General features: G+C 25.4%; 2 protein-coding genes and 1 long non-coding RNA gene across 4 annotated transcripts in view; 2 read left to right on the top strand and 1 right to left on the bottom strand.

Annotated features, from left to right (window-relative positions):
* Nucleotides 1-19,627, top strand: part of LOC122854538 — a 50,987-nt gene extending 31,360 nt beyond the window's left edge. Inside the window, exons 5-9 of one of the 2 annotated variants that reach the window (XR_006373976.1) lie at nt 5,153-5,446; nt 7,162-7,301; nt 10,669-10,837; nt 11,397-11,550; nt 19,539-19,627. This is a non-coding gene — a long non-coding RNA (uncharacterized LOC122854538). Of the gene's footprint in view, nt 1-5,152; nt 5,447-7,161; nt 7,302-10,668; nt 10,913-11,396; nt 11,551-19,538 lie in introns of both variants that reach the window. The other variant, XR_006373975.1, reaches the window with a different exon arrangement.
* On the bottom strand, nt 6,387-18,449 carry LOC122854530 (zwei Ig domain protein zig-8-like). The gene is made up of 5 exons (XM_044155276.1): nt 16,823-18,449; nt 11,678-11,877; nt 8,999-9,227; nt 8,581-8,880; nt 6,387-7,275 (listed from the first exon to the last, which is right to left on the bottom strand). The coding sequence occupies exons 1-5, from the start codon at nt 16,881-16,883 to the stop codon at nt 7,175-7,177; spliced, it is 891 nt and encodes a 296-aa protein (XP_044011211.1). The 5' UTR covers nt 16,884-18,449; the 3' UTR covers nt 6,387-7,174.
* Nucleotides 19,628-20,219: 592 nt separating the features above from the next.
* LOC122854529 (transcriptional regulator DEF1-like) overlaps nt 20,220-25,148 on the top strand; it is a 101,235-nt gene continuing 96,306 nt past the window's right edge. Inside the window, exon 1 of the mRNA XM_044155274.1 lies at nt 20,220-20,346. The gene's annotated coding sequence lies outside the window, so the exon portion shown is untranslated. The remainder of the gene's footprint in view (nt 20,347-25,148) is intronic.

Below are 25,148 nucleotides of genomic sequence, written 5' to 3'. Positions count from 1 at the left end.
CTTAGTTTTTTTTTTTTTTTAAATTTTTTTATTCCATGATTTTTACTGTATTTTTCTTTGTTATTATTATTACTGTTTTTTTTATTTCTTCAACGAATAGTTAATGATAGAATATACGTGAACAAGCATGTAGTTTAACAAAATAAAAAAAAATAAAAAAAAAATTGAAGGAGAGAGATAGAGTACATAAAGTCGTAGTGACCAACACTCTGATGTGTTACAAGAAGGGGTTTAATGGATAATGCTTCTAGTCTTTTTTTTTTTTTTTTTCTACTATCCACGTTTTACTCGTATTCTTCTTTATTTCTTCACCACGTTCTGGACCATCTAGCTAAAGCTATAAAACGTCGTCCATCTATATTGTGTTTTTCTTTTTTTTTTATTTATATGTATTTTTTTTATACAATACATATAACAGTGGATACCTCTTATTCTCTCCTTTCCACTACAACTATAGCAACCACATTAAATATATAATACATATGTGTATGTATGTATTTATACATTTTCTTCACACGTGCTATTTTCACAGTGACCACTTGGAATTGCAAACTCATCGTGACTCAAGTATCACTGGGTTATCCACAAAAATAATTGAGTTTTCCAGGGATTTTCTATAACACTTTCTATTTTCTATGTATATCAAATAATAGTTATTAGTCTAAAAAAAAAAAAAAAAAAAAAAGAAAATAATATTAACATTCAGATAAACAGTTGTAATACATGTAATTTTTTTTTATATACATTTTTTTTTTAACCCTGTTTTCTACATCTGTGATCTTTGAAAACACAATTTATATTTAACCACAAAATTCTATACCACATCACTTGTATCGTTAATGGTTCGAGGAACCTCCCAATGATATAACTGAATGTGGTTTTATTTGAAATCTCATTTAACAATAAAACCATCTCTTAACTATCAAGACAAAAAATATTTTAAAAATTAAATAAAACCCTTAAATAGTAAAATAATAATAGCATTATATGTTCAAAATAATGCTAGTTGTTTTCAATGATGATAATGATATTCAAGTGTAAATTTATATATATATAATTTCACTGATGCATGCTGCAAAACTAATTTTCACCGTGTCAATTGCTCGTAATTAATCACAATTATTATGCTTTATGCTTGGCTAATTTTCCGAAAATTCAATGTTTCATTTGTGCAAAATTTATTTCATTTGTATATGTAAATATATTGTTACAATGATATGTATTAGTGTTTGACTATTTATTTTGTATTATGAATAGTAGTGTCCTCAAAAACAAGCATATAGTTAATATATATAAACATTGAAACAAAAATTAATTTGAAATTCCCTGTAGGAGATGTTCCTTGATTACCACGGATTTCTGTTCTCTTGTGTGTGTCTCAAGAGTATCTTATTGTACAAATGGGTAAAGAGAAATTAGGATTCTACCTTGGTACAAGGTAAACGAGAAGTAAAAAAAGAAAAAGTAAATGTTGAAAACGCGGTAAATATATATAGAAGAATCAAGAAAATAAGATACAAGAGAGAAAGGTAGTTACTATATCCTTTTCTTGAGAAACAAGAAAAAAATAAATAGATATAGAAGAACTAGAAGATGAAGGTATATACTTTTTAAACGAACAAGTAAAACAATAGTTGTATTTGTATTTTTTAGGTATGCGCAAAGTATCGCATACCACTTACCTTTTGTTACTTTTCTTCTTTGCCAGTTATAAGGTACCATTTTCTCTTTATACAGTGATGGGGTGGTGGTCGTTGTTTCTTCGGGCATCTTTCCAACTAGATTTTTTTTTTGTTTTCCCCTTTTTTTTTTTTTTTGATTTTCTTGACTGTATTTCTATATCATTGTTTTTATCCATTTATTTTATACTATTTTTATTTCTCTATTTTGGTTTTTGTTCTTTCAATTTTTTTATAACATTTTTTTTAATCTCATGTGGATGATATAAATATTTCTATGCATTTTGAAGTTCATGTACTTGTATTTTTACAAAATTTTCTCATTTTTAAAATTTTTATTTAAAATAAACCTATAATAAATATAAATCAATAATAAATGCATATTATTATTATTTTCGTTTGAATATAAAGAAAAAAAAAAAAATCAATCATGAAAAAATTTTAATATCCGCGTTATTTTCTAGAATACACAAAAAATAACTTTCAATATCGTAAATTTAATATACGTTGATAAATAATAAATATTTTTAATAAAAAAATAAATTATTATTATTTTTCTTTGTAGATAAGAATCAATTGAGTAATTTATTTATTTTTTAAACTATTTAAATTTATAAAAGCATTTTTTAGTAAATTAAATTAAAAATGTCACGTTGAAATAGCAAAAATATGTTTAAAAAATAGAAAAAAAGAAAAAATAGTATATTAACAATTTTGTTTTAAAACAATGAATATTAATAAAATTGAATTATTTTTTTTGTTAAAAATGAAAAAGTACATTTTGTGAGGAAAATAAAAAAAAAAAAATATTTGTTGAAATTTGATATAGCGGAATGAGAGATAAAATATATTACAGTATTTTCATGGTTTGAATGTAATATATCTATGGTGGCATTTATATCTAGATCCCAGTTGGCAATTAAATTCTTACTTTTCGCGCAAGTGAGGGAGTCCACAGTGAGTTTAAACTTGAACCGAGTCATGAAGACCCGTTCGCGGTTGGTTAGCTTTCATTTGGACAAATGCCAAATGTCGTTATTAAATGTTTGCCAGCCACGCGAGCTCTAGAAAACGTGTTTTTCAATCTCTTTGGCTGATGTTTGTTTTTAAGAAAAAAAATTAAGTTTTAAAAAATTAATACTTTTTCTTTATATACCTGCTAAAGTTTATTTTTTTATTTCTCAAAATTTCGAAGCTTATATATTTAATTAATTGTTTGAAATTATTTTCCAACAATTAGTAACAAAATAAAATGAATTATAAAACTCGAAGCATTTTGAAAAATCATAAAGTTAAATAAAAAAAAATATAAAAATAAAAAACTATTTATTGGATATTCAGTTTAGCAAAAAAAAAAAGGTACAATGCTTTGATATAAAAGACAAGTGAAAATAAATTCCACACATAAATAAAATAAACATAAAATTTGTTAGGAATACTTTTGTAGGTTTATATGACTGTCGAGTGTTAGACGATGTTGGATTTTTCAGGATCTTTTGCAGAAGCCTTCTTAGTCATTCTTTTTCACTGTTGAGCAGATACAAAGCTCTTTGAGATTTTATTGATCTTCTCAAGCTATTCAATGGCCAAGCCAAGTGTCAATCTCTTTTATTTTTTTTTTGTTCTTCACTTTGTCGCTCTTTCTTTCTCCTCTTATTAATTAAAAAAATAAAACAAAAAAATATTTATTATCATTATGGTTTTAATTGCATCTCTTTGAATATTATTTTTTAAATTAATTTTAACACTTTTATTGTTGTTATTGTTTTTTTTTTTTTTATTTTTCATTTTATTTAGTAAACATCGTTATGTCGTAATATGTACAATATGATACCTATCTAGCCTAACGATATCACTGTAAATTTTTTTTTTTTCCTGCGCTTGACAATTTTTTTTATTTCATTTTTCGACGAACCAATTAATTTCATTTTTTTTTTTGTTTTTAAATTTTTTTAATTGAAGCGATTTTCCAATTAAAACATAAAAAAGTAAATTCAATGTTCATTTTATATCTATTTTAATCATTCATTGTTCTTTTTCAAGTTACATATAGTTGATTCTTTAATTTTCTCATCAATTTTGTAGCTTGTCGTTTTTTTTTTTTTTTATATGACGTCGTAAAATGCAGGACATTGTTCGTTGAAAGTAGTACAATATTCATTAGACGTAACATTATGTCGAATAAACGATCAAAAATAATTGCTCAATAAGCAACACGGGCAGAGAGCATGTGTACTTTTTGAATTATTAAATAAACATTTACTTTTCTTTGATCTCTGAAAAAAAAGGTCAACAACTTGCTAATTTATTTTCTTAAATAAATTTTTTGTGAGCAGTATTATTTTTACAGTCGTTTTAAAGTTTTATATTATACAAATCTATCATGAAATGCCATTTAAAATAAAAGTCATCATTTTAGAAATAAAACAAAATCCAACTCGTCTAGTATGAATAAAAAAAAAAAAGGGATAATCATAAAAATAGTAGAAATAAAAGTACAAGTGTATATTGGAAGAAATAGTATACATAAAAAATTATCCATGTTATGATTGGACTACTGATTTTTTATTTCAGTATAAAATTTTTTACGAGTCAATGTTGAGTGATCGTGTCGTCAAATTAAATATCCAAAATATTTTTAAAAGTTGATCAAACCTGTCAAATTTAATTAACAACTTTTCTTTTAAAATTTCATACTGTACTATTTAGTTTTTTTTTTTTTTCTTTCACATATTTATTTTTATCAACATTCAAAGTTAATTTTACAAAAAAAAAAAAATTCTTCTATATGAAAATATGTTGTATTTTTTTTAAATATATTGTCACGTCATTTTTACTATATTGAGTATAATGTGCGTGCAGATAAATACAAGATATATCGTCAAACATCAAGTGAATGTTTTCCGAGAATATTTATCGTGGCATATGATATTTTTTATTTTCCACCCAGCTACAAATATCGTGAGTAACTGAGTGGCTGATTTCAAACAGTGACATTCATGTTACTGTTTTTTTTTTTTTTTTTATTTCCATTTTTTTTATTTTTATTTCCTCAATTTTTCTATGCTTCCCTCTCGCCACTGCCCATGGCTCATTGAGCTTATTGATTGCCTCGTTTTTATTACAAAAAAAATTCTTTGAAAATAAAATGATAATGATAAAAAAAAAAATCTCTACTCGTCACATAATACAGTTATATATTTACAAAATTTTAAATGACAATTATTATTATTTTAAATTTTTTATGTCGTTTAATTTACAGGCAGATAAAGAGATAGTCACAACATAATTATATTTATTATTACAATAACTCACACACTCTTTTTTTTTTTATTATTTATAACTGTTTATTTATTTATTTATTTATTATTTATTTATATGTTTAAAATTCATTATTCTCTGTTTTATAATAAATTATATATTATTTCATGTTTAACATGTATTAATATAGTTTTTTATTTTTTATGTTTTAGATGGTTCATTTTGTTAATTATAATCAACAAATGAGATAGCAATTAATTGCAAGACATTGTGCACAGTATATGTCGTTTTCATTGTTCAAAAGGAGTGTGACAATAGGATTATGAAGCATCAAGGATAATGCAAAGACGTGTGTCTATAGATATTGTTGATAATGTTGCCTTTGATGTTGTGGCTAATGTTACAATCTGCTTATTATCTGTATCTAGATACTGTCAAGTTAATACATACAGATGTTTATTTGATGGTGAGATGCGTTGGTCATCATTTGAGGCACAACATGTACGGTAAGTGCATTACAACCTATACATATGCTTGTTTCATATATATATATTTCACAACATACAAATACGTAAGGTGTATCATGTCTGTGTATCTATACGAACATGAATATAACACTTTTACTATACTGTGTATAATCCAAAAGCTTGTCTTCTTCATTCCATCATCATCATGATCATCATCATCAACATTATCATCACAAATAATACAAGCTTGATGAATCCACCTAATGGATAAATTCCATCAACTTTATAACCATCTATTTTCAAAAAAAAAACTTCATCTCTTTGCTTTGTTTTTATTTTCTTTAATTTTTTTTTTTATTATTTTATTTTTTATTTTCCTGATTTTTTTTTATACTGATTAACGAGTTTATCACGCTTGATAGGTCATCATCATATCCCAAAATAAATTGAACATGTTATATAAAGTTATTATATACGTTTATATGTCATGTCATAATTTATTATTTATGTATATAGATAAATATTTCTATCTCACTTAAAATTTGTACACTCACAAACTGCCCCTATTTTCGTTTCAAATAATTTTCAATTCGATCCAATAACCGCACCCCCGTAAATTTAACATTGTCAATTTTTTTTTTTCAATTTTTTTTTATAATTTATAGATATATGGCATTTTAAATTTTTTTAAATGATGATGTGGCTTTGGGGCTTGACTAATGAAAATATAGTAACAATAAAATATTTAAATTTCATGAATAGTATATAAAATAAATAATAAATTATTATTTATACCAAAAGTATAGCTGTATTATTGGTATTATTATTGTATTGGATAAAATGAGAAAAAAAAGTTTGACAAGGCTCAATTATATCACACGAAATAAGAGATGCTGACACGTTTTTTTTTTTTTTTCTTTCTGGTAAAATTACTAATCGGATCAGATATATGATTCATTCGTATGGTATAATCGAGTTGTCATGTCCCCACGTAACTTAAACTGGTTTGGTGTTTTTTTTTTCTTCTTTTTTGCACTAAGAACACACGTTTTTTGTTGGATAATATTTATTTTACCAATTCACGAAGGGTTCAACCCTTCAGTCATGGCTGTTGGGGTTATCAGGATTAATGGAAAACCTTCTTCTTGTATCCATTTTGCCTCTTTCGAAATTTTCCATGTTTCTTTTACTCACTTTCAATTTCTTTTTCTTCAAAAATACATATATTTATCATCATGTTTTTCTTTCACCAACTTTTTTAGTTGATTTTTTTTTTATTATGCTTGGTTTCCGTTGTTACTTGGTTTATTTTATTTTATTCTTTCATGGCAAAGAGGTGATATGCCGTTGGCTTATTTGGATCGATTAAACGAGTCTTTGCGGTGGCGCCACACTGATTCTTCTTGGTTTTCTTCTTGTTCTTCATCAAGTCTAGATATCTAGATGGACAGTAAGCGGATATCCTCGATACTTCCTATCCTATTTTTTTTTTCATTTTCATTGTTTTCATTTTTTATTCTTATCTGTATATTTATTTCATTAATATACTTGATCACAATCAATGGTATCAAACATCAACGACCAATAATTTTTATCTAAACATTATCATTCATGAATTCTCTCTCTCTCTTTTTCTCTCTTTATTTTATTTTATTTTCTAATAATATACTTTTTTTTTTTTATTATAAATATTCTTTCAGTGTTTTATTTATTTTATTTATTTTATTTTCACATTCATGTATCTCATGTTATAGATGAGTAAAAAGTTTACACCGAAGATATGTACAAAATGATGAGTGACACCAGCAAACAACTTGACGATAGTATCGGTCCAGCAGTTCCAGTCTGCATTGCTTCAGGTCGTTCGCCTGAGGGATAAAATAAAAATATAAAGGTAAATAAAAAATTTACATATTCGTATGTGCATGTATACATTTTGAGACAGCATAACAAAAAGATGAATAATATCTCAAAGTTTTTCATTTATTTGTTTATAATAAAAATAAAAATAAAAAAAAAAATTTATTAGAGATGCATGATACGGAAAATAATAATAAAAAAAATTTCATTTCCAATTTTATTTTATTTTTTCGATTGTCATCATCATTCAAGTATGATGAAAGATGCCCTCCGGTAATATATATTGAACATTTTTCTATGAATCGGATCATACACCTATTTTATATATACAAAAAAAAAATAAAAGAAAATTTTAAAAATCCTACTTGTTCGTGCATGGCTTATATTGTCATATAGCACACGCGTCTATTGAACGGGTGTTCATTCTTTTCATTGTAAAAAAAACCTTGGATATATCTTGCACCTTGTATGGTCGTCGTCTCACTGTATGGGCCTTCATAAAACGAATCGAAATGCAATTTCCGTTATGTCCATGACATATCTACAACTACCTGGAGAATTACAAACCTATCCTCACTGTACTTTCAAGTTCTTCTTCCTCGTAAATTCGTAATGCCATGGTACTTTATACTCTTATTCTATATTTTTTATTTTTATATCATCTTTTTCTTTCGTTTTTTTTCCACACGATGATCTTTTAGTATATATATTTTTTATCTTCACTTCATTTATAAGACACATCATATACGTACCATAAACCAACTTTTTTCATTTTATTTTTTCTCCAACTGGACGTGGATTATAGCTTTTTTTTTTTTGTGTAAGTACACTTGGTAAAATTCTCAACTCAAAAATGACAAAAATAAAATTTAAAAACTATTCAATTTATCAAAAATATTTAATAATCATCAACGACTATTTCAATACTCGTAATGTATCGTGTACATTCATTTTATTTTATCTTTTTTTTTTAACGAAAATAAAAAAATATTACATTGAATTCATGTCGTACTTTGAATGTTATGTTATTCAAAAAATATGTTTTTTTTTTTTTTTTCAAAATAACGTAAATTCTTGGACTAAAAAATAATTTAAATAGGTTCAATGGAATGAAAAAAAAAAACATTTTCATTTTCAAATGGAATTTTCTTTTTTTTTTTTTATCAATACATATGAAAAAAAAAAAAAAAATTCTTTTAGAATTAGTCAGTAGGTCGATGTATGAGTACGTTTGTATATAAATAAATATGAAAATAATAATAATAGTGATAACAACAACAAATATAATAATAATATAAATAAAAAAAACTCACCGTTCACAACGTGAACTCGAATTGATGCAGTGTTGGCATTACTCGGCTTACAACTGTATTCTCCAGAGTCAGATGGCTGAGCTGACTGTATGAGAAGCCACGAAGTTGTCACATCTGTACCCTTTTCAGTTATCACTGATATACCGCCTCTAGAACTATCATAGCTTAGTGTGTCGTCCTGATAATACCAGAATATGTAGGACGGTGGCTCCGAGCTAAATTGTATTGAACACGTTAAATTTATCGTACTTCCAGCACCAACATATAATTCTGGACCGCCAAGTATTGACGCTGTTGGTACTAAAAAAACAAAATAAATAACAAATAACATTAAAAGTTTTTTATTATTTTATTATTTTACTTTTGATGCATCATATACATATACATATAAAAAATATTTAAAAACAAAATTACTAACCAACAACACTTAAATAAAATTGATGTGATTTCAGTGGTATTGTTGATATTTGACAATCATATATTCCCTGATCACGTTCTTGTGCCCATTTTATACAAAGTGTCCATTCAGACCATTCACTATTTTGACCAGTATTTTGTCTATGCAAAGCTTGAAACCGCTGATCACTTGTGTATGTGTAAGCTCCAGTTGTGAGAATGTGAATATCCCTCAGGCGTACCCAAGAAACCTAAAATTATAAAAAACAAATAGAAAAGAAAATTAATAACAATTTAAATAATATTTTTTTATTTTATTCATACAATAAATTATTAAAAATATTTAATTAAAGTATGCTATCATTCTCGTGATATTAAATATCTCAATGACAGTGTTACACTCCAAATTAATATTTTTAAATGATTTAATCACCGAAAAATATAAAGCTCAATACTATAGCACATTTTGATAAAATTCCACAAATCCACTATGATATGAATTCAAATAAAAAATCAATTAAAGTCATATTCAATGATATTAATGAATATTGAATAAAACCTACAAAGGATATAATTCAACAATCATTTTTCATTACTATGAAATTTTAATTAATTTTTATTTCAAATTATTTTTTACTTATATACATAGTACATAGACAAAATAGAGATATTAATTGTCAGTACCAAGTCTCTTAGTTCATTGAATTGGTATTTCTCGTCTATAGAATCACGACAAGGTATTATGAGGATATTGCAAATGAAGAGAATGTTTGATGACGGGCTATTGATGCCATCGTCATTATATACACTAATACCACATTGATATTTATTGAATATATAATATGACATTTTAATAATAATAGAAAAAAATTTTAATATAAATTTACTTTTTAATATTATTCATATATATTAATATTTATTTACTTGAAATGCGAAAATATAAATAAATTTATGTATTATTTATTTATTGTTATGTAAAATTATAAACTATATATTAAGTCAATCGATCTTTTAAAATACTTTTCATTCTTCATTTAAAATCCGATTGCGGCTTTTCCAGGCAATACCGAATGCCATGGAATATTAATGGATTGCTAAAGTGAGAAATGCACCTCGCACTTTGACGCACGTCCTCAATGTGGAAAATGCTTGAGAATCCTAGAGGGGTTTTGTACCGTTATGCGACTCGTCGATATTCGACCCCAAGAGTCACTCGGTATGCATTGATATATTTCAAATGTTCATATAGGTAATACCTTAAACGACCTCGTAATATTTTAAGTCTATTATTATTTTAATTTTTTTTTTTTTCATTCATTTATTATTTATTTTACATTATTTTTCTTTGCTATTTTTTAAATTGCATGATTAATCAAATTATTAGATTTATTTTTCGCTTCGTATATTAAAAACGAATAGTTATGATTTAAGAATTTAATTAATAATACGGGTTGTAAGACTAAAATTACTACGGTGGTTTCTCTACCAAACTTTTGTTGTCTAGGATAATCATGGTGTTATTTTACTAAAGATCCGAAATGTCTTCATAACTATATTTGTTACACGAAAAACATCTAAACACATTAGTCAAAGTTTCGTGAAATAAATCATACAGATATATATTTTTTTTTTCTTTTTGTATTTATTTAATTAATTGAGTGTGTGTGTTTTTTTCTTTCTTTCTGTTCTCAGATAAGATGAAATTTTCAAACAATTTTCTGGGATAATTACATCCAACAATGCGCAGATCCGGGGATTGAATGAGAAATACGCTTGTTGGACATTATGATGATGTATGTACTTTGGCAGAAAGTGGAAATTGATAACCGCACATGCTGGTGCTTCATGTTCCTATACTGTGGTAAGAGTTTTCCTCTCTAATCGCACAAGATGACAGCAGTTACATGCTTGAATGATAAATGACAGATATTACACTGTAATTTTTTTTTTTTCTCTTCTTCATTTTAAGTTTTTTGTTTTCTTTTTTTTTTCATTCTACTTATCTTTTTCAACTTTTTTATTTTCAATCTATAAAACACGAAAGATTTAGTTTATAAGTTAAAAAAAAAAACAAAGATTTTAAACAGTCTAACAACTGATGGTATCTTGAACATGTCAAATTAAAGATTAAATTTATTTTTGAAATATTTTATAATATATCTATGTGTGTCAATTACTGGCTTGTCATTGTTGACAATGTGTGATAGACAATAATGGAATAATTTACTCAAATAATCATGTATGTAGTTATTTATATTGCCCTTGTTAAAAATTTCATATATACATTGACATTAATATTGATTTTAATTATTTGAATTTAATAACGTTTTTAATTTATGCATACAAACGTGAACAATTAATAATAAAATATATCATAAAATTAATTGGTAGTTGAAATAATAATATTACTCTGTTTACAGGTTGACTATATAGTTGTGTCAACGGTCAGCAACAGCATTGAATAAATTTGCATGAACTAGCATTTGAGAAACGAGAGATTATCCGGACAAAATTGAATTTTCCTGATGACAGTAACCTCGCACCTTGATTAACTTAACACCATGAATTTCGCATGTATGTATTCATATTTAATATTATTATAGACATAATTATTTTTAATTCTTCAACAACAAAAGCAACATGTTTTTGATGATTTATAATTTTTTTAATTTTTATAAACAATAAATTACATATGACATACCGTTTTATTGCCGAGATTTCGTACTCGACATGTTAAGTAGGCTGTTTTTCCAACCATGGCGGTGACATTTGTCGGTTGTTTATCATCAAATGTTGCATCGAGTTTCGTTTTGTAGCCAGTTGTATGATCTATCATTTGTTGTCTCGGTTTCATTTGATTTGAATGTCGATCAAGCTTGTCATCACCAAGGCTCAATGTGTCTGAAATTTTAAATTTAAAAAATAACAAATTATATAAACATTTACATAAATGCTCTAAAAAAAAAGAAATTAAAAAAAAAAAGGCCTCACTAATTTTATTGAGGGCTCTACAATCAAAACAAGTGGTCTAGGTTTATTAAAACTTGGAATAAAATTTAATTTTTTTATATTTTTTTTGATAATTGTTTTTTTTTGTTTGCATTGTTTCCGAACATAACTTGACATATGATTTTTTTTTTTTTAAATATTTTTTTTTTTTTTTTTTGACATGGTAGAAGTTGACAAGCTTAGTACTTGACGAGAAGGTAGAATTCTCATTAGTCGCAAGAGTTACAGTCGAGAAAAGCGCTGATCCAACGAGGTCGAGTTTCACGATACCTTCGAGAGTAACAAAGATAGATAAAGTCTGGCCTCGAATGATACACTCGAAGCAATTTATCCGGTAACAAAAAAAAAAAAAAAAAACGGAAAGATAAATAGATAGGTAGATAGAAATCATAAAAAAAAAAATTTATAATAATAATAACGTAAAAAAAACGATAACGAGAATACGTTATCCTTTCGGATGAGATTGAAACATATTAAAAATAAAGAAAAATAAAAATGTTACAATAACAGCAAATGTTGAAAACATGAATTAGAAATAATGAGGTATATTTTGACGTAGATATATCATTCATAATTATTTCAAAATTCTATATACAATTTTTCTTTTGACAGAAGAGATTGTAAAAATTATTTAAATTTTTCCAAAGCTTTCAGTAAAAATAAAAAAAATAAAAAACTGATTGCACTGCTTGTAATTAGCATAATAATAATAATGATAATAATTTTCATTAAACACAAGGATAAATCTCTTGATTTCAAAATTTGAAAATCGTTCAACTCTAGTGTTGATTGTAGTTGGGTATTATCATGATTCATGACCGAGTGTTTGAACGATGGAAATTTAAATTTATAAGTGGAAATTGATGAATTTGCTAATTTTAAACTATCATCACTGACATTTTCAATATTTCCATATCACATATATTTTATTCATAAATACTTGTAGCAATTATTTAATTATTTTTTTTCTATTTGATTGAATGTTTGATGAGAAAAGAAAAAAAAAAAACAAACTATTCTATGCTGATATAAAATATAACGTAGAAAATAAATAAATCATCGAAATATTTAACCCAATAATGCTTGAATAATTATACAAATCGATTGATTGAATAGATTTTAAAATTAAAAAAAAACAATTTAAATGATTGAATAGTGTGTGTTTTGTTCCGTTACATCAATGTGTATTTACAATGAATTGTGATGTATAACCCCGATCTCTCTCTTCATTTCCCCCTGTACGTAGATTGTTACTATTTGAACGTATATCGATTGCAGAAAGCTTAATTGCAGAAGCTTACTCTGGTACGATTTGGCCACTCGAGTAATTTGTGTTACCACTGAACGTAAATTAACATTAGAATCGTTAACAGTACGTTGTCGTTATGTCAAAAACACCTGACAATACCTGTTCTGCATTAAACACTATGCATATATTATATATACAAATTTTCAATTCAACACTCAATATTATATTGATTTATATTTATCCATATTTTTTTTTTTATTTTCCACAATTCACTTTTACAAAGTATCTTTTATTTCAACCTTTTGTTTCATTGTTTTTTTTTTTTTAACCATTATAACAGTTTTATTTTTGTTTTGATATTTTTTGTTTTATTTTAATTATTGGTTTGTTGGTTTTTTGGGAATATAAATTTTTTTCTTTTTGAGGTGGTTAATGGGATAGACGTGACGTGGTCACGTAATTGGTTATTGTAGTGTTACTCTTGTAGTCGGTTCGTGTTTCACTTTGTGTCAAATTCTATGTCAACGCTCTCGTCATACACGATAATTTCTCTCTTGATGACCCTTGGGAAACCGTGCAGTATGACATTTTTTTTTTTTTAATCATTTCTAAATAATTTAATTTTGCTTTTCTAAAAATAGTTTAATAGTAATGATTGATTAGGTTTTATCATTTTATTTATTATTAAAAAAGCTCGTTTATCCTTTTTTTATTGATTCATTTATTTTGTATTTAAACTAAAGAAAAAGGTAAATTAAAATAAAAAGTCTTAAGCATCATGAAGACCATTGTGAATTGAATTCAGTTAGTTTAAATTTTTATTCGTATTTTTCGGTTAAAAATTGTAGTGTTTTTTGATATGGTTTCAAAGAGAGATAAGTCCCTTGGACATACACGATCTGGTTCACCTCTTACAACCAACGCTACGACTCGTTACCTCAAGAGGATTTGAATATTTAGATCGAGCTGGGATTTCCTACAAAAGTTTTCACACCCAGTTTTCAAAAGAATAAAAAAAAAAACATGAAACGAGAAAAAAATATATAATAATAGAAGGAAAAAAAATAGCTTAGGGTAATTTAAAAAAAATTAAGAATTAATGATGATGAATATATAATGAGTTCAATGTTTAAGGTTTTTGATAAATCTCGTAAAAAATATATTATTTAAAACAATCCGAGGGTTAAATTATAAAAAAAATTTCTATACACCACCAACTTGTTAGCATAAAAAAAAATATACAGAGTTGTTATTTGATACTCTTTTACAGATTTTAGTGATAAAAAAATTTAAAAAAAAATAAAATTTAATTTAAAAAAAATCGTTGGATAAAAGATAGCGATAAGTACTGCACTGCTTTTGAATTTTAAAATAGGTCACTGTTTATTATTTGATAATTAAGCCCAATTTTATTTGTCAACATTGTAAATAATAGGGTTATTATTTGCAGTCATTTATCATTCTATAAAAATATATGTATATATAAATTACATGATTTTTTATAGAATGAAAAAAAAAATATATATATATAAAACTTCAATGCTGTAGAATTTTTAGATGTTTTATTAATTCAGTATTCTCTGATGGATTTTATTTATATTTTTTTATTTTTTCATGAAATTTTTTATTTTTTTTTGAAATGTCTTTCGAGCTGTGTATTTTATGTATTCAAAACAAGTAGTAAAGTTTTGTTTTTTCATTTAATATGGTCTTGCTGTGAATATATCGCTCGATGTATATAAACTCATAAACAGGTCGAGGGTGTATACTCCAATTTGGTAGTTGCAATTAAAAACACGATGCACTCAGTCTATACCTTGACGATTTTATTTTTCACCTGGAAATTAATGTTGATTCTTCAAGCATAAAAATTATTATTTTTATTTAATTTGCTTTTATTTATTTTATTGGAAATTCAATCTTCAAGGTTTTTTTTTTTCCTTTCAACACAAACTTCACAATTCAATAGAATTTTTATTTATTTATCTTCTTGTTTTGTTGTAATGATTTACTTTGTTTATTTTTATCTTCATTTACAATAATTAAAAATTTCGATGGTTCTTTTTTTTGCAAGTTGTTTTACTTTATTCTTTGGTAGTTAAATCTCAGGCAAAAAAGAAAAAAAAATCTTTGTTCCATGCAGCAAAGCTTCTCGTTATTTGGCCACAAGTATTTCTCAATTCTTTCAAGTTTTTTAACAATGTAGAATAAATAGATGGAAAGTCGGAAAAGAGAGAGAGAGAGAGGAAGAGGAAAAGGCAACGTAGAAAAAAAAATAAAAAAATCTTCAAACGTTTTTTTCCAATTTTTATAAACCTGGAGAAACTAAAGCGAAAGTAATTTCTCAAGAATTTCGGTGGTAAATTTTTTTCATTTTTTGCAACATTTGATCGAAGTAAATGCATTCTTTTGAAAATATCCAACGAAGGAATGACGTTTTATATTTTTTTTTTTAATGACCAACAGTAAAATCGAATAATCTTTTATTAAAAAAATTCAGCTATCACTTAATTTTAAACGAAAATAAAATTTCCTACTTTTCCACGTCTTGTTGAGTTTATGTAAATAAATTTAAAAAATAGAAAATAAAGCTAAATTGTTTTAAAAATTATCCCCTATAAATGAGTTTTATATTTAAAAATAGAAAATTCATTATTTCACCGTGAATAATAAAATAATATTGAATTATTTTTAAATTTTAAAATAACGATTCTTTTTTAATTATTTAATATGCTATTGAACTTTTTTTTTGTTTAAAAAAAAAGTTATTTTTACTTCATAAAAATTTTAAAATATACAGTTAACGTCATCACACTCACGCTATATGAAGATTGATTTTTTATTTTCATTTTCTCTGTATTTTTAACGCAAGAATTTATCATAGTCTATAATCTCAATTATTATTTATTTATTTTTTCTTCTTTTTTTATTTTAATATTGAATATAAACCCTCCTATTTTTATTATGATTAAATATTCACGTATTTTTCATTTGAAAAATAGTTTATACAGTTTTAAAAATATGCAACTTGCTATTATCAAATGTAAATGAGGCAATAACTTTGTGAGTTCAGCGTACCACATATTCATTGAATTTACATTTTCTCTATATATCTATGTGAATCATTCGGTAAACTTTGTTAATTATAATAAAGCTTAAAAATCATAATATACAATCAGTAGGTGTGTAAACACCATTTTCAACGTGATAAAATAAAGTTTTTTAAAATCAAAAAATATACTTTCAAAAAAAAATAAATAAAACACTTGATTGTGGCACTCGATCTAAGAGTCTTTTCGATATACCTTAAAGTTTTCAGGTATCTAGATGAAAAACTTTTGACCTTATCCAATATAAAGAAAAAAAAATAAATAAAATAATCAAATTACCTTGCATTAGAACTAGATTTTTTAAAAGTTATTTATTTTTTTTTCTTTCAATGCTTATCCCAGAAAATTTTATAAAATATAAAAAAAAAAAAGCAAGATAAAAATCTAAATGACGGTAATTTAATTATACTAAAATAAATTTGATTTTTTTTTTTAAAATATATTAATTTGATGTTGGAAAAAAATAAAGAAAAATTACCTTCGGTGCACATAAAGAGTATAGCGGCAATTGACAGCCTTGCTTGCCATCTTAGAGCCATTTCCGTGCTGTTTTATTAAACGATCGTTAGACTTTTTATTTATTTATTTAAAAAAAAAAAAAATTTTCTTCTCTATTTATAATCCAACGTGGTTAATGAAGTGTTTCACATTCTCTTTTATAAAAAATTAATTTTCCGTCTTTATAACAACACACTTTTATTTTAATAATAATAATAATGAAAAAAAAAAAAATTTATAATTTTATTAAAAATCACAGTAACTGTTGTGGCACACTAGACACATGTATTTTTTTTTTTTTTAAACACTCGAAAATTAATTGAATCACCATTTTTTAATTTATTTAAAATATTTTTTTTTTTTTTCAAGTTAATTATAATGCGTGATTATTAAAAACAAAAAAAGTGTTTAAATATTATTTATTTATTTTTATATTAAAATAAATAAACAATGTTGATTTGTAACACTCTTATGTGATCAATGAGACGTGTGGTCTCTTGAGAATTGGCGCCACCCTTGATCGTTACCAATGTGAAAGCATCGAAGCGTGATATCCGTCTTTGAATAATTTACAAAATACAGCTTGAGGCTGTTTTCAGGAGTTGCAGTGATGACGACAAGGGTAGTAATAGTAGTGGTGCCCACGTCAATGATGCAACTCCATTAAATTTCACTTAAATTTTCACCTTTTCCGATATCAACATAATAATAAAAAAAAAAAAAAAAATATGAATAATTAATTCACAAACACATAACTACGCACAATTAAATTTTTTTTTAAATAAATTTCATAATTTTCATGTTAGTATACACAAAAATCGTTGAAAAACTTGACAATTATTAGCCAACTTTGACTATCCTATCGTCCGGCTGGTCTCAATTATTTCACCAACTTTTATTATTATTTTTTTTTTTTTTCGTTAATTATTTTTTATAGTTAAAACCTTTTTATATTTTATATATATATATAAATTTACATTCACACTAACGAGATAAATCCCAAATGATAAATAAAATAAAAATTTAATGAAAAACCACAAAAAAACTTTTTACAAAACATATTCTGGAAAAAAAAAAAATAAATAAATTTATAAAAAACAAAACCACAAACGTTTATTTTTATCACTTGCCAAGTGGAAGCTGTTTAATTTCAATTCTTAATGATACCCATTCACTTGTATATTTATTTTTATTTATTCAGTATACCATACTTGTTGTAACACTAAATTTAACTACACCCAAATAACTTGCACATTATTTATTAAAAATAAATTTATATTTTACAACTTGTTTAAAATATATTCAATTTTTTTGTTAGCTCACTTGTTTAAATTTTTATTTATCTCAAATATTATAAAAAAAAAATATTATAAATGTTTGATTTATTTCACATTTTAAAAATATAAATAACTTTTTTTTTTTTAATTTTATTAATATAACTGCACACAGTTTATTGTTATTTTACTATTTTTTTTTTGTTTACCAAATATTATAATTTTTTAAATATAAATTAAGTAATAAATGAATAATTTTAATAAATTTAAAAAAATAATAATATTTGCAACATGTAGAATAATAAGTGTTGAAGAACACCGCAACACCACGTCTTGACCCGGAGGCAGATTTACCCTGACTGGGAAGAATCCTGTTTGTAAGAGCATGCGCATTTTCATGATATTTTATTCCCTTGTGTGGGAGGGTAGGTGGTTATATGTAGGTAGGTTAGATATAGATGGGTGGGTGGGTTGGTTGGTTGGTTCGTTGGTTGGTTGGAGAGAGCAGACACGGCGTATCTACACGGTGGCTTAATACAAAATCACCCGACCTACCACACAGAGAAGTGAGCGACGCACAGTATATATTCATACATACATAAACCAACATCATGAGAAAAAAAAAAAAAAAAAAAACGAGACAGACTGACAGAGAAGCTCCAAGCAAAGAGAGTCATATATATATAGATTGATAGAGAGTAAAAATGAGAGAGAGAGAGAGAGAGTATGAAACAAAAAAGAGTAAAAAATAAAGAGATACCATAGAAAAAAAAAAAGGGGTAGTTAGGTGTATAGAGAATAGGGGATAGAAAAAGTATTAATAAAAAAAAAAAAAATGAATAAACAAAACCGAGACAATTGAACATGCGAATAAGCGCGATATGTGGATGGTCTTTCGCGCGCGCACATTGAGGTCACGCACATTTGAATTTAAAAAGTGTCAGATATATATATATGTATAGAGTAAAATGAGAAAGGGTGGCAGTGTTTAAATAGAAGAGGTGAATTTAAAACAGGAAACTGAATAGCATAGAATGAAATGGAGGGTTACAAACTCAATGGTCTTATTATATAGAACCATGAGTCCCAGTGTGAAATACGCGAGAATCGGAAATACTGTTGGAGAACAATTGTGGCTCGAAAATGGTATTAGCCTGATACTACTGATCAAATTTTTTCAAATTTCCTGTATAAAAATTTTATACTTTTTTCTCATTCACCCTTTTTTTAATAATTTTTTTATTTTTGTATATATTTTGCATTATTAAATTTACAAATAATATTTTATTTTTTATTTAAACTTGATTCTGTAATAAATGTACATATATTATTTTTTATTTAATTTTTTATTGCATTCAATTTTTACATATTGTACTCTATGAATAACTAATGTTTTTATATATTTTTTTTTCATTGTTTCAGACTATCAATAAGTGTCACATACCAACTTGGTAACGTGTATGCTAAATTTATTAAAAATTCTAAGCAGACAAATTCTCTTGTTCAAGGAAAAAGTGGAGTTGGAACATGGCAGTGAAACATGTAGCCAAGTAAGGAATGCAAAAGAGCCAAGAAGCAAAAAAAAAAAAAAAAGAAGATAGAATGAACAAAAAATAAAAAAAATTAAACCAGAAATTGTGTATATAGTTTGTCGTGTTGAGAGGGTTACGTTGACCTTTTAATGTTCACATGTAGACGACGTGCAGTATCCCATATATAGGGTCACTTGCGCACATGGTCTATAGCATGGGTCATCACAAGAGCCACCAAGCCAAACCCATCGTGGAGTTAATGCTTGTGACAGGGCGTGATAAAAGATATCTGACAGATTTCACACCCACTGTACAGGCTATACAATTTTATTTATATGTCTATTTATACACCGGTACAACATGTATACATTAAATATTTAATTAATATATTTGTAAATTGCGTGACTGATATACAAGAATTTCTGATTTTTTTATTTTTCGTTCTTTCATCAACAAGAGTAGATTTAAACTTTTTTTTTTTCTTTTTACTCTGGTTTCAAAGTCAAACAAGATAAATGAAATATAAAAATTTTTATTATTTTTTTTGTTTCAGAAGAAAATTTATTGTTATTAAAAAACAAAAAAAAAAATATGATGAGACGGCAAAAGTCTTGTTATTAAGCTATTACAATAATTTATCCTGATGGATGTCAGAATGATGGAAGAGAAAAAAAAACATCGAACGAGACTTCTGTGTGGTAAGTTTTTACATTTTAAATATATGATTATATAACAGACTAACGCAATCTTTAACAAAATAATTATAATATAATAATAATAATAATAAAATAAAGATGAGGACTGTAGAAAAAAGAATTTAAAAAAAAAAAACTGTTAGAAGCAAAAGTTTTACCGCGTGACGAGATACTTCCTTAACGTTATAAATAATGTTTTGCGTGACGTTCGTGGTGCATTGTGAACACGTAACAGAGATAACGATGAACAAAAGAGAATGAAAAAACGAATAAAAAAAAAACCCGATAGATATAGAAAATGTAGTTTAGAGCTTTGGTTGTCTTAGTTGATTGTTTCGAGGTCACTAAAACTCATCGAATTGTAGTAAGAAAAGCATTTAACACTTGCGTGCAAGTAGATAGTTCTTGTTTTGGTCAGACAGTTGTGAACTGTCATTAATTGACTTGACCTCAACAATTTACTCATGAAAAATTATGTGGTTAACAACCATACTTGATGAAAGTTATTTCAAAATCCAATAAATTATATTTACCACCTATAATTTTACAAATTACGTAAAGATAAATATTTTTAATAATAAATAAATAGATAGTACAATTTTTTTTTTTTTTTTTTTTTTTTATAACACAATAGTGCTTTTGAAAGATAAAAAAAAAAAAATAATATTCTCAAGCTTCAGCATAGCGTGTATATCTATCTATAATAAAGAGAGGGTTGTAGAAAATCACCAGTTACAAGACCGTAAAAGTACTCATTCAATTTCACCCCTGAGATTGAGCAGTGATAATATCTTGTCTCGTCTTATGAACTTTATATGGACATGTGTCACGTGGTGTATATTTATCAAATAAATATAACACTAACGAAATAGTAATTTTGACATATAGATTTATACAAACTTTATCAGTGTTTAGAATGTTTGATATGTTTAAAGTTACATGCTCGACATACTGATATACATGTTAAAACTAAATATTAACAAATGATATAGAGGGTGTTGTTCAGTGATATCTATCTTTGAAAATTAACATGTTAAATTATTGCTAAAGTTCAATTAGCTTTAAGTGGAAATAATATAGCTGGTTGAATACCACAAAATCGTTTGTATATATTTTGTATAATAATATTATTATACATTTATTTCATAGCATAACATTAATTAGTATATCATTTTGGCAAATGGCCGGCTGTTGGTTTGTCCCAATTACATTTAGTTTTTATCTTTTTATATATATATATATTTTTTTTTTTTTTTGTCCCATATGCCCTCATCTTTCAACCCCTACATTGAAAACTTTTTGTAATGGTCAAGCTTTTATGTTTGAATGTTTTTTTTTTTTTTTTTTTCTATTTATTATTTTTACCATCCCATGAAATCCAATCTCGTAGTTAGTTGATAATCAATGTTACTATAGCTGGAAATTTGAATATTATGTAGAGGATGTATTAGTTTCACTTCAAGGGGATTTTGATATTAATCAGGGTTTTTAATGGTTTAGCAATATTATAAAATAGGTCAATATTCAATACTCATTATTCACATTAAATTTTAGTAATTATTTGAAGTAAAATAAATATCGAAAAATAGATATAATGATGATCAATCATATTACACTAATTAAATCAGAGAAATTTATTAACTTTTTTTGCTTGTAGTATTTCTTTTTTTCAACTTTTGTATTAGCTAATTATTATTTAATATTTGTATTGGGTATGTGGAAAAATATATATAGATAGAAATGATGATGAAAAATACTTTGCTTGTATTGGGTGTATTTTACTTTGGATCCTACGGTTGAGCTTGTTAACCAATCAACTAACTCAGAGTAGTTTGGCCTGATTTTACCCACAGAAACTCAGCGACCACATCATGGGAAAACTGTGAGATGCCTATAGATTCAATTCGATTATATGTCTGATCGATTTTCCTCAAGTCAAACTTTGATTTTTATTTATTTTTTTATTTTTTATTCCCTTTATCATCAGTTCACCCCAATGGACAAATAGTACAAATTTTATAAATCAATTTATCTCTTATTTTTAACTTTTTATATTTATCCATCATTTTTAATTTAACTTTATCTGACTTTGTTTTTTTATTTTTCAACAAGTCATCATATGACATGTTGAAATATTTTAACACGTCATTTGTAAAAAATATTTTTTTTTTATGGTCAAGATATTAAATATGTAGTATACCAGGCTTTGATAGCTTTTTTTTTTTTACACTTTTCATTTTTCGTTTTAATCTTGAAAAACTATAGAGTTGCTTAGTAAACTGGTTCATCACCTTCGGGGGCCTCAGAGTTAATTGAAAATTAACAGGGTGTACTGAAGCTTTTGCAAACGTTGACAACCTTATCTTGGTAGATGATGAAACTTGCATTATCCCTTTTGCTCATCTCTTGTTATTTATTTTTATTTTTTTTTCATATACCAACACGGGTCAATTATAAAATACAAAAATTTGAAATTAAAATTTAGATATAGATCATGATCTTGCTGTCTTTTACAGCTTAAACTTTAATATCTCATCTTTATCATAGTGATCCAATTATTTATTTATTTATTTTTTTTTCCAATTCAAAAATTTTTTTTTTTTTTATCCTGCTACTATACGAGAGAAAAAAAAATCAAATAAAATTGAAATATAAAAATAAATAAATAAATTAAAAAATTCAAATACAAAGCTTGAATTTTTATTTTTTCATTTTGTTATTTATATATATTTTTTTTAAAACTTTGATGATTACCAGCTACATGGCTATTTTTATATTTCCAAATAAAGCCAGTCAAAGAAAAATAAATGAAACTAAAAAAAAATTGGAATAATAATAAATGAAAAAAATTAAATTGCTAGTGTATATGAAGTACAAAAACTCGGTATAGCTACTACTCGTGTATTCGAAAGGTAAAATTGAAAATTGGAATGGCAAAATAGAAAAAAACATATTACAGATGATGGTAAAAAATATATTTTTCAAGTAAAATATAAAATAAAATAAATGATTTTAGTTAAGTTTTTTTTAGAAAAAAGAAAATAAATTTATTTTTTCTATTAAAATAACTAAAACAAACAAAGAGGAAAAAAAAAACAGCATATTCTTTATGGAAGCAAAGGATATTGTGGGAAGGGAATATAGGGTTATGTAATTTTCAGCTTAAAGTGAAAACTGGCTTTCTCTACCTTTATACACCCATATCTCGGTTCAGTCATGTAAAATATCAAAATTGCTCGTCATTCAGTATGTATGTATGTATGTATGTATGTGTACAAGAGATAGAATAAAGATGATATAGAATACAGTGGAGATAACAGTGAAAATGATAACATCCGTAAATGCACGTAGTGAATTTTCCAGGTGCTGTTAAACGAATATTTTATGCACCAACAACCACAAAACGTCACTGTCTTTTTCGTGTAAATTTTCATGTAAACAAAAAGAAAAAGAAGAAGAGTTAGAAATGTTGTATTCTCATGATATTATATTGCTTATGTGTAGCTATTTAATACAAAGTAATTGGTCTATTTAAATGCCACAATTAATTCATGAGATAGTCATTGAAAAACTTTTTCTACACGTGTCTTCACGTTTCGACAATTTAAACAATTTATTTTAATTTAATTTGTCATGAAAAAATAATTGTTCTATAGTTAAAATAATATGAAATATTAATTTCAATACTTTTAAAGCTTAATTTATAATTATTTTTATATATTTATTATGAAAATTGTAATTGACAATTTATATATTGTATTGATACTCATGAATGTCTGACTATTCGTCGATCATTCCACTAGTTATATTTGATTTGCACGTTTATTAAGTGACTTTGAGGTGTCGATCTGTATGAATTGTTTAACTGGATGATATTTCAGTCAATGATATTCTGAATATTTGCATGTATATCCTCCCATCTTCATTCATACATACATTTATATATAAATTATCGATAAAACTCTGAAACAGAATAATACTGTCAGACAAAAAATGAAAAAAAAAAAATTGAATGATAAAATTTGAATAATGCTCAACGGTTTTTTAAAGCTTCAAAATAAAAAATTTATACAGTAATGTATAAATATCGTGATAGAATTTTACGTGTGTCTAGTTAATATCTTTATTTGGTTTTCATAATAAAATTCGTTGGGATTTTTTTTTATACTTTATTTTCGGTCGTTATATAAGCGTCGAGCTTTTTTTTTTTTTTTTTCTGTCGTCTCATATTTTAATTATTATTATTTTTTTTTCTCGCAATTTTTTTTTTCTTTTAATTTTTTTGCAATGCACGTGGCTGACTTTATTGTTCGCACCCTTTTGACCTGTCACCCTCGCATCTAAATTTTTTTTCTTTTTTTATTTGTTTAACAGTACTCCACTCTATTTTCAATTTTTTATTTTTTATTTTTTGTCTAGTATGTTCAAGGTATAAGTTCAAGTTAAAAAAAAAAAAAAACACTTGAAAATCAGTAGTTTGTCGTTAACAATCTAGATAAAACATGAGTTTTCCTAAAAAAAAAAAAACAATTAAAAGTCTTATTTGAAAATTATAATATATAAAATAATAAAATATATATTATTATTAAAATTTTATTATATATAGAAAATAAAAAAAAAAAATTATAGCGCAGAAGGAAAAATAATAAATCAACTAATTTTTTCGGTCCCTCTCTATATATATACAATAAGAGGGTGAGTGTCAAAATAAGAGAGGCGTCGAAGCACACAGGGTGGTTTTTTTCTTTTTTTATTATTTTCTCTACTCTCTGACATGAAGTGTAATTACAACAGCATCCCGGCCT

This window comes from Aphidius gifuensis, linkage group LG4 (genome assembly GCF_014905175.1).
Source record: "Aphidius gifuensis isolate YNYX2018 linkage group LG4, ASM1490517v1, whole genome shotgun sequence".
In the NCBI taxonomy this organism is placed as follows: domain Eukaryota; kingdom Metazoa; phylum Arthropoda; class Insecta; order Hymenoptera; family Braconidae; genus Aphidius; species Aphidius gifuensis.
This window is presented reverse-complemented; position numbering and strand designations above follow the sequence as displayed.

Coding starts and splice junctions, on each gene's coding strand:
- LOC122854530 (XM_044155276.1), bottom strand. CDS start 16,883: ATGGCTCTAAGATGGCAAGCAAGGCTGTCAATTGCCGCTATACTCTTT. Junction 11,878..16,822: donor ACTCTTTATGTGCACCGAAG/GTAATTTTTCTT, acceptor TTAAAATTTCAG/ACACATTGAGCCTTGGTGAT. Junction 7,276..8,580: donor TCGAGTTCACGTTGTGAACG/GTGAGTTTTTTT, acceptor TTTATCCCTCAG/GCGAACGACCTGAAGCAATG.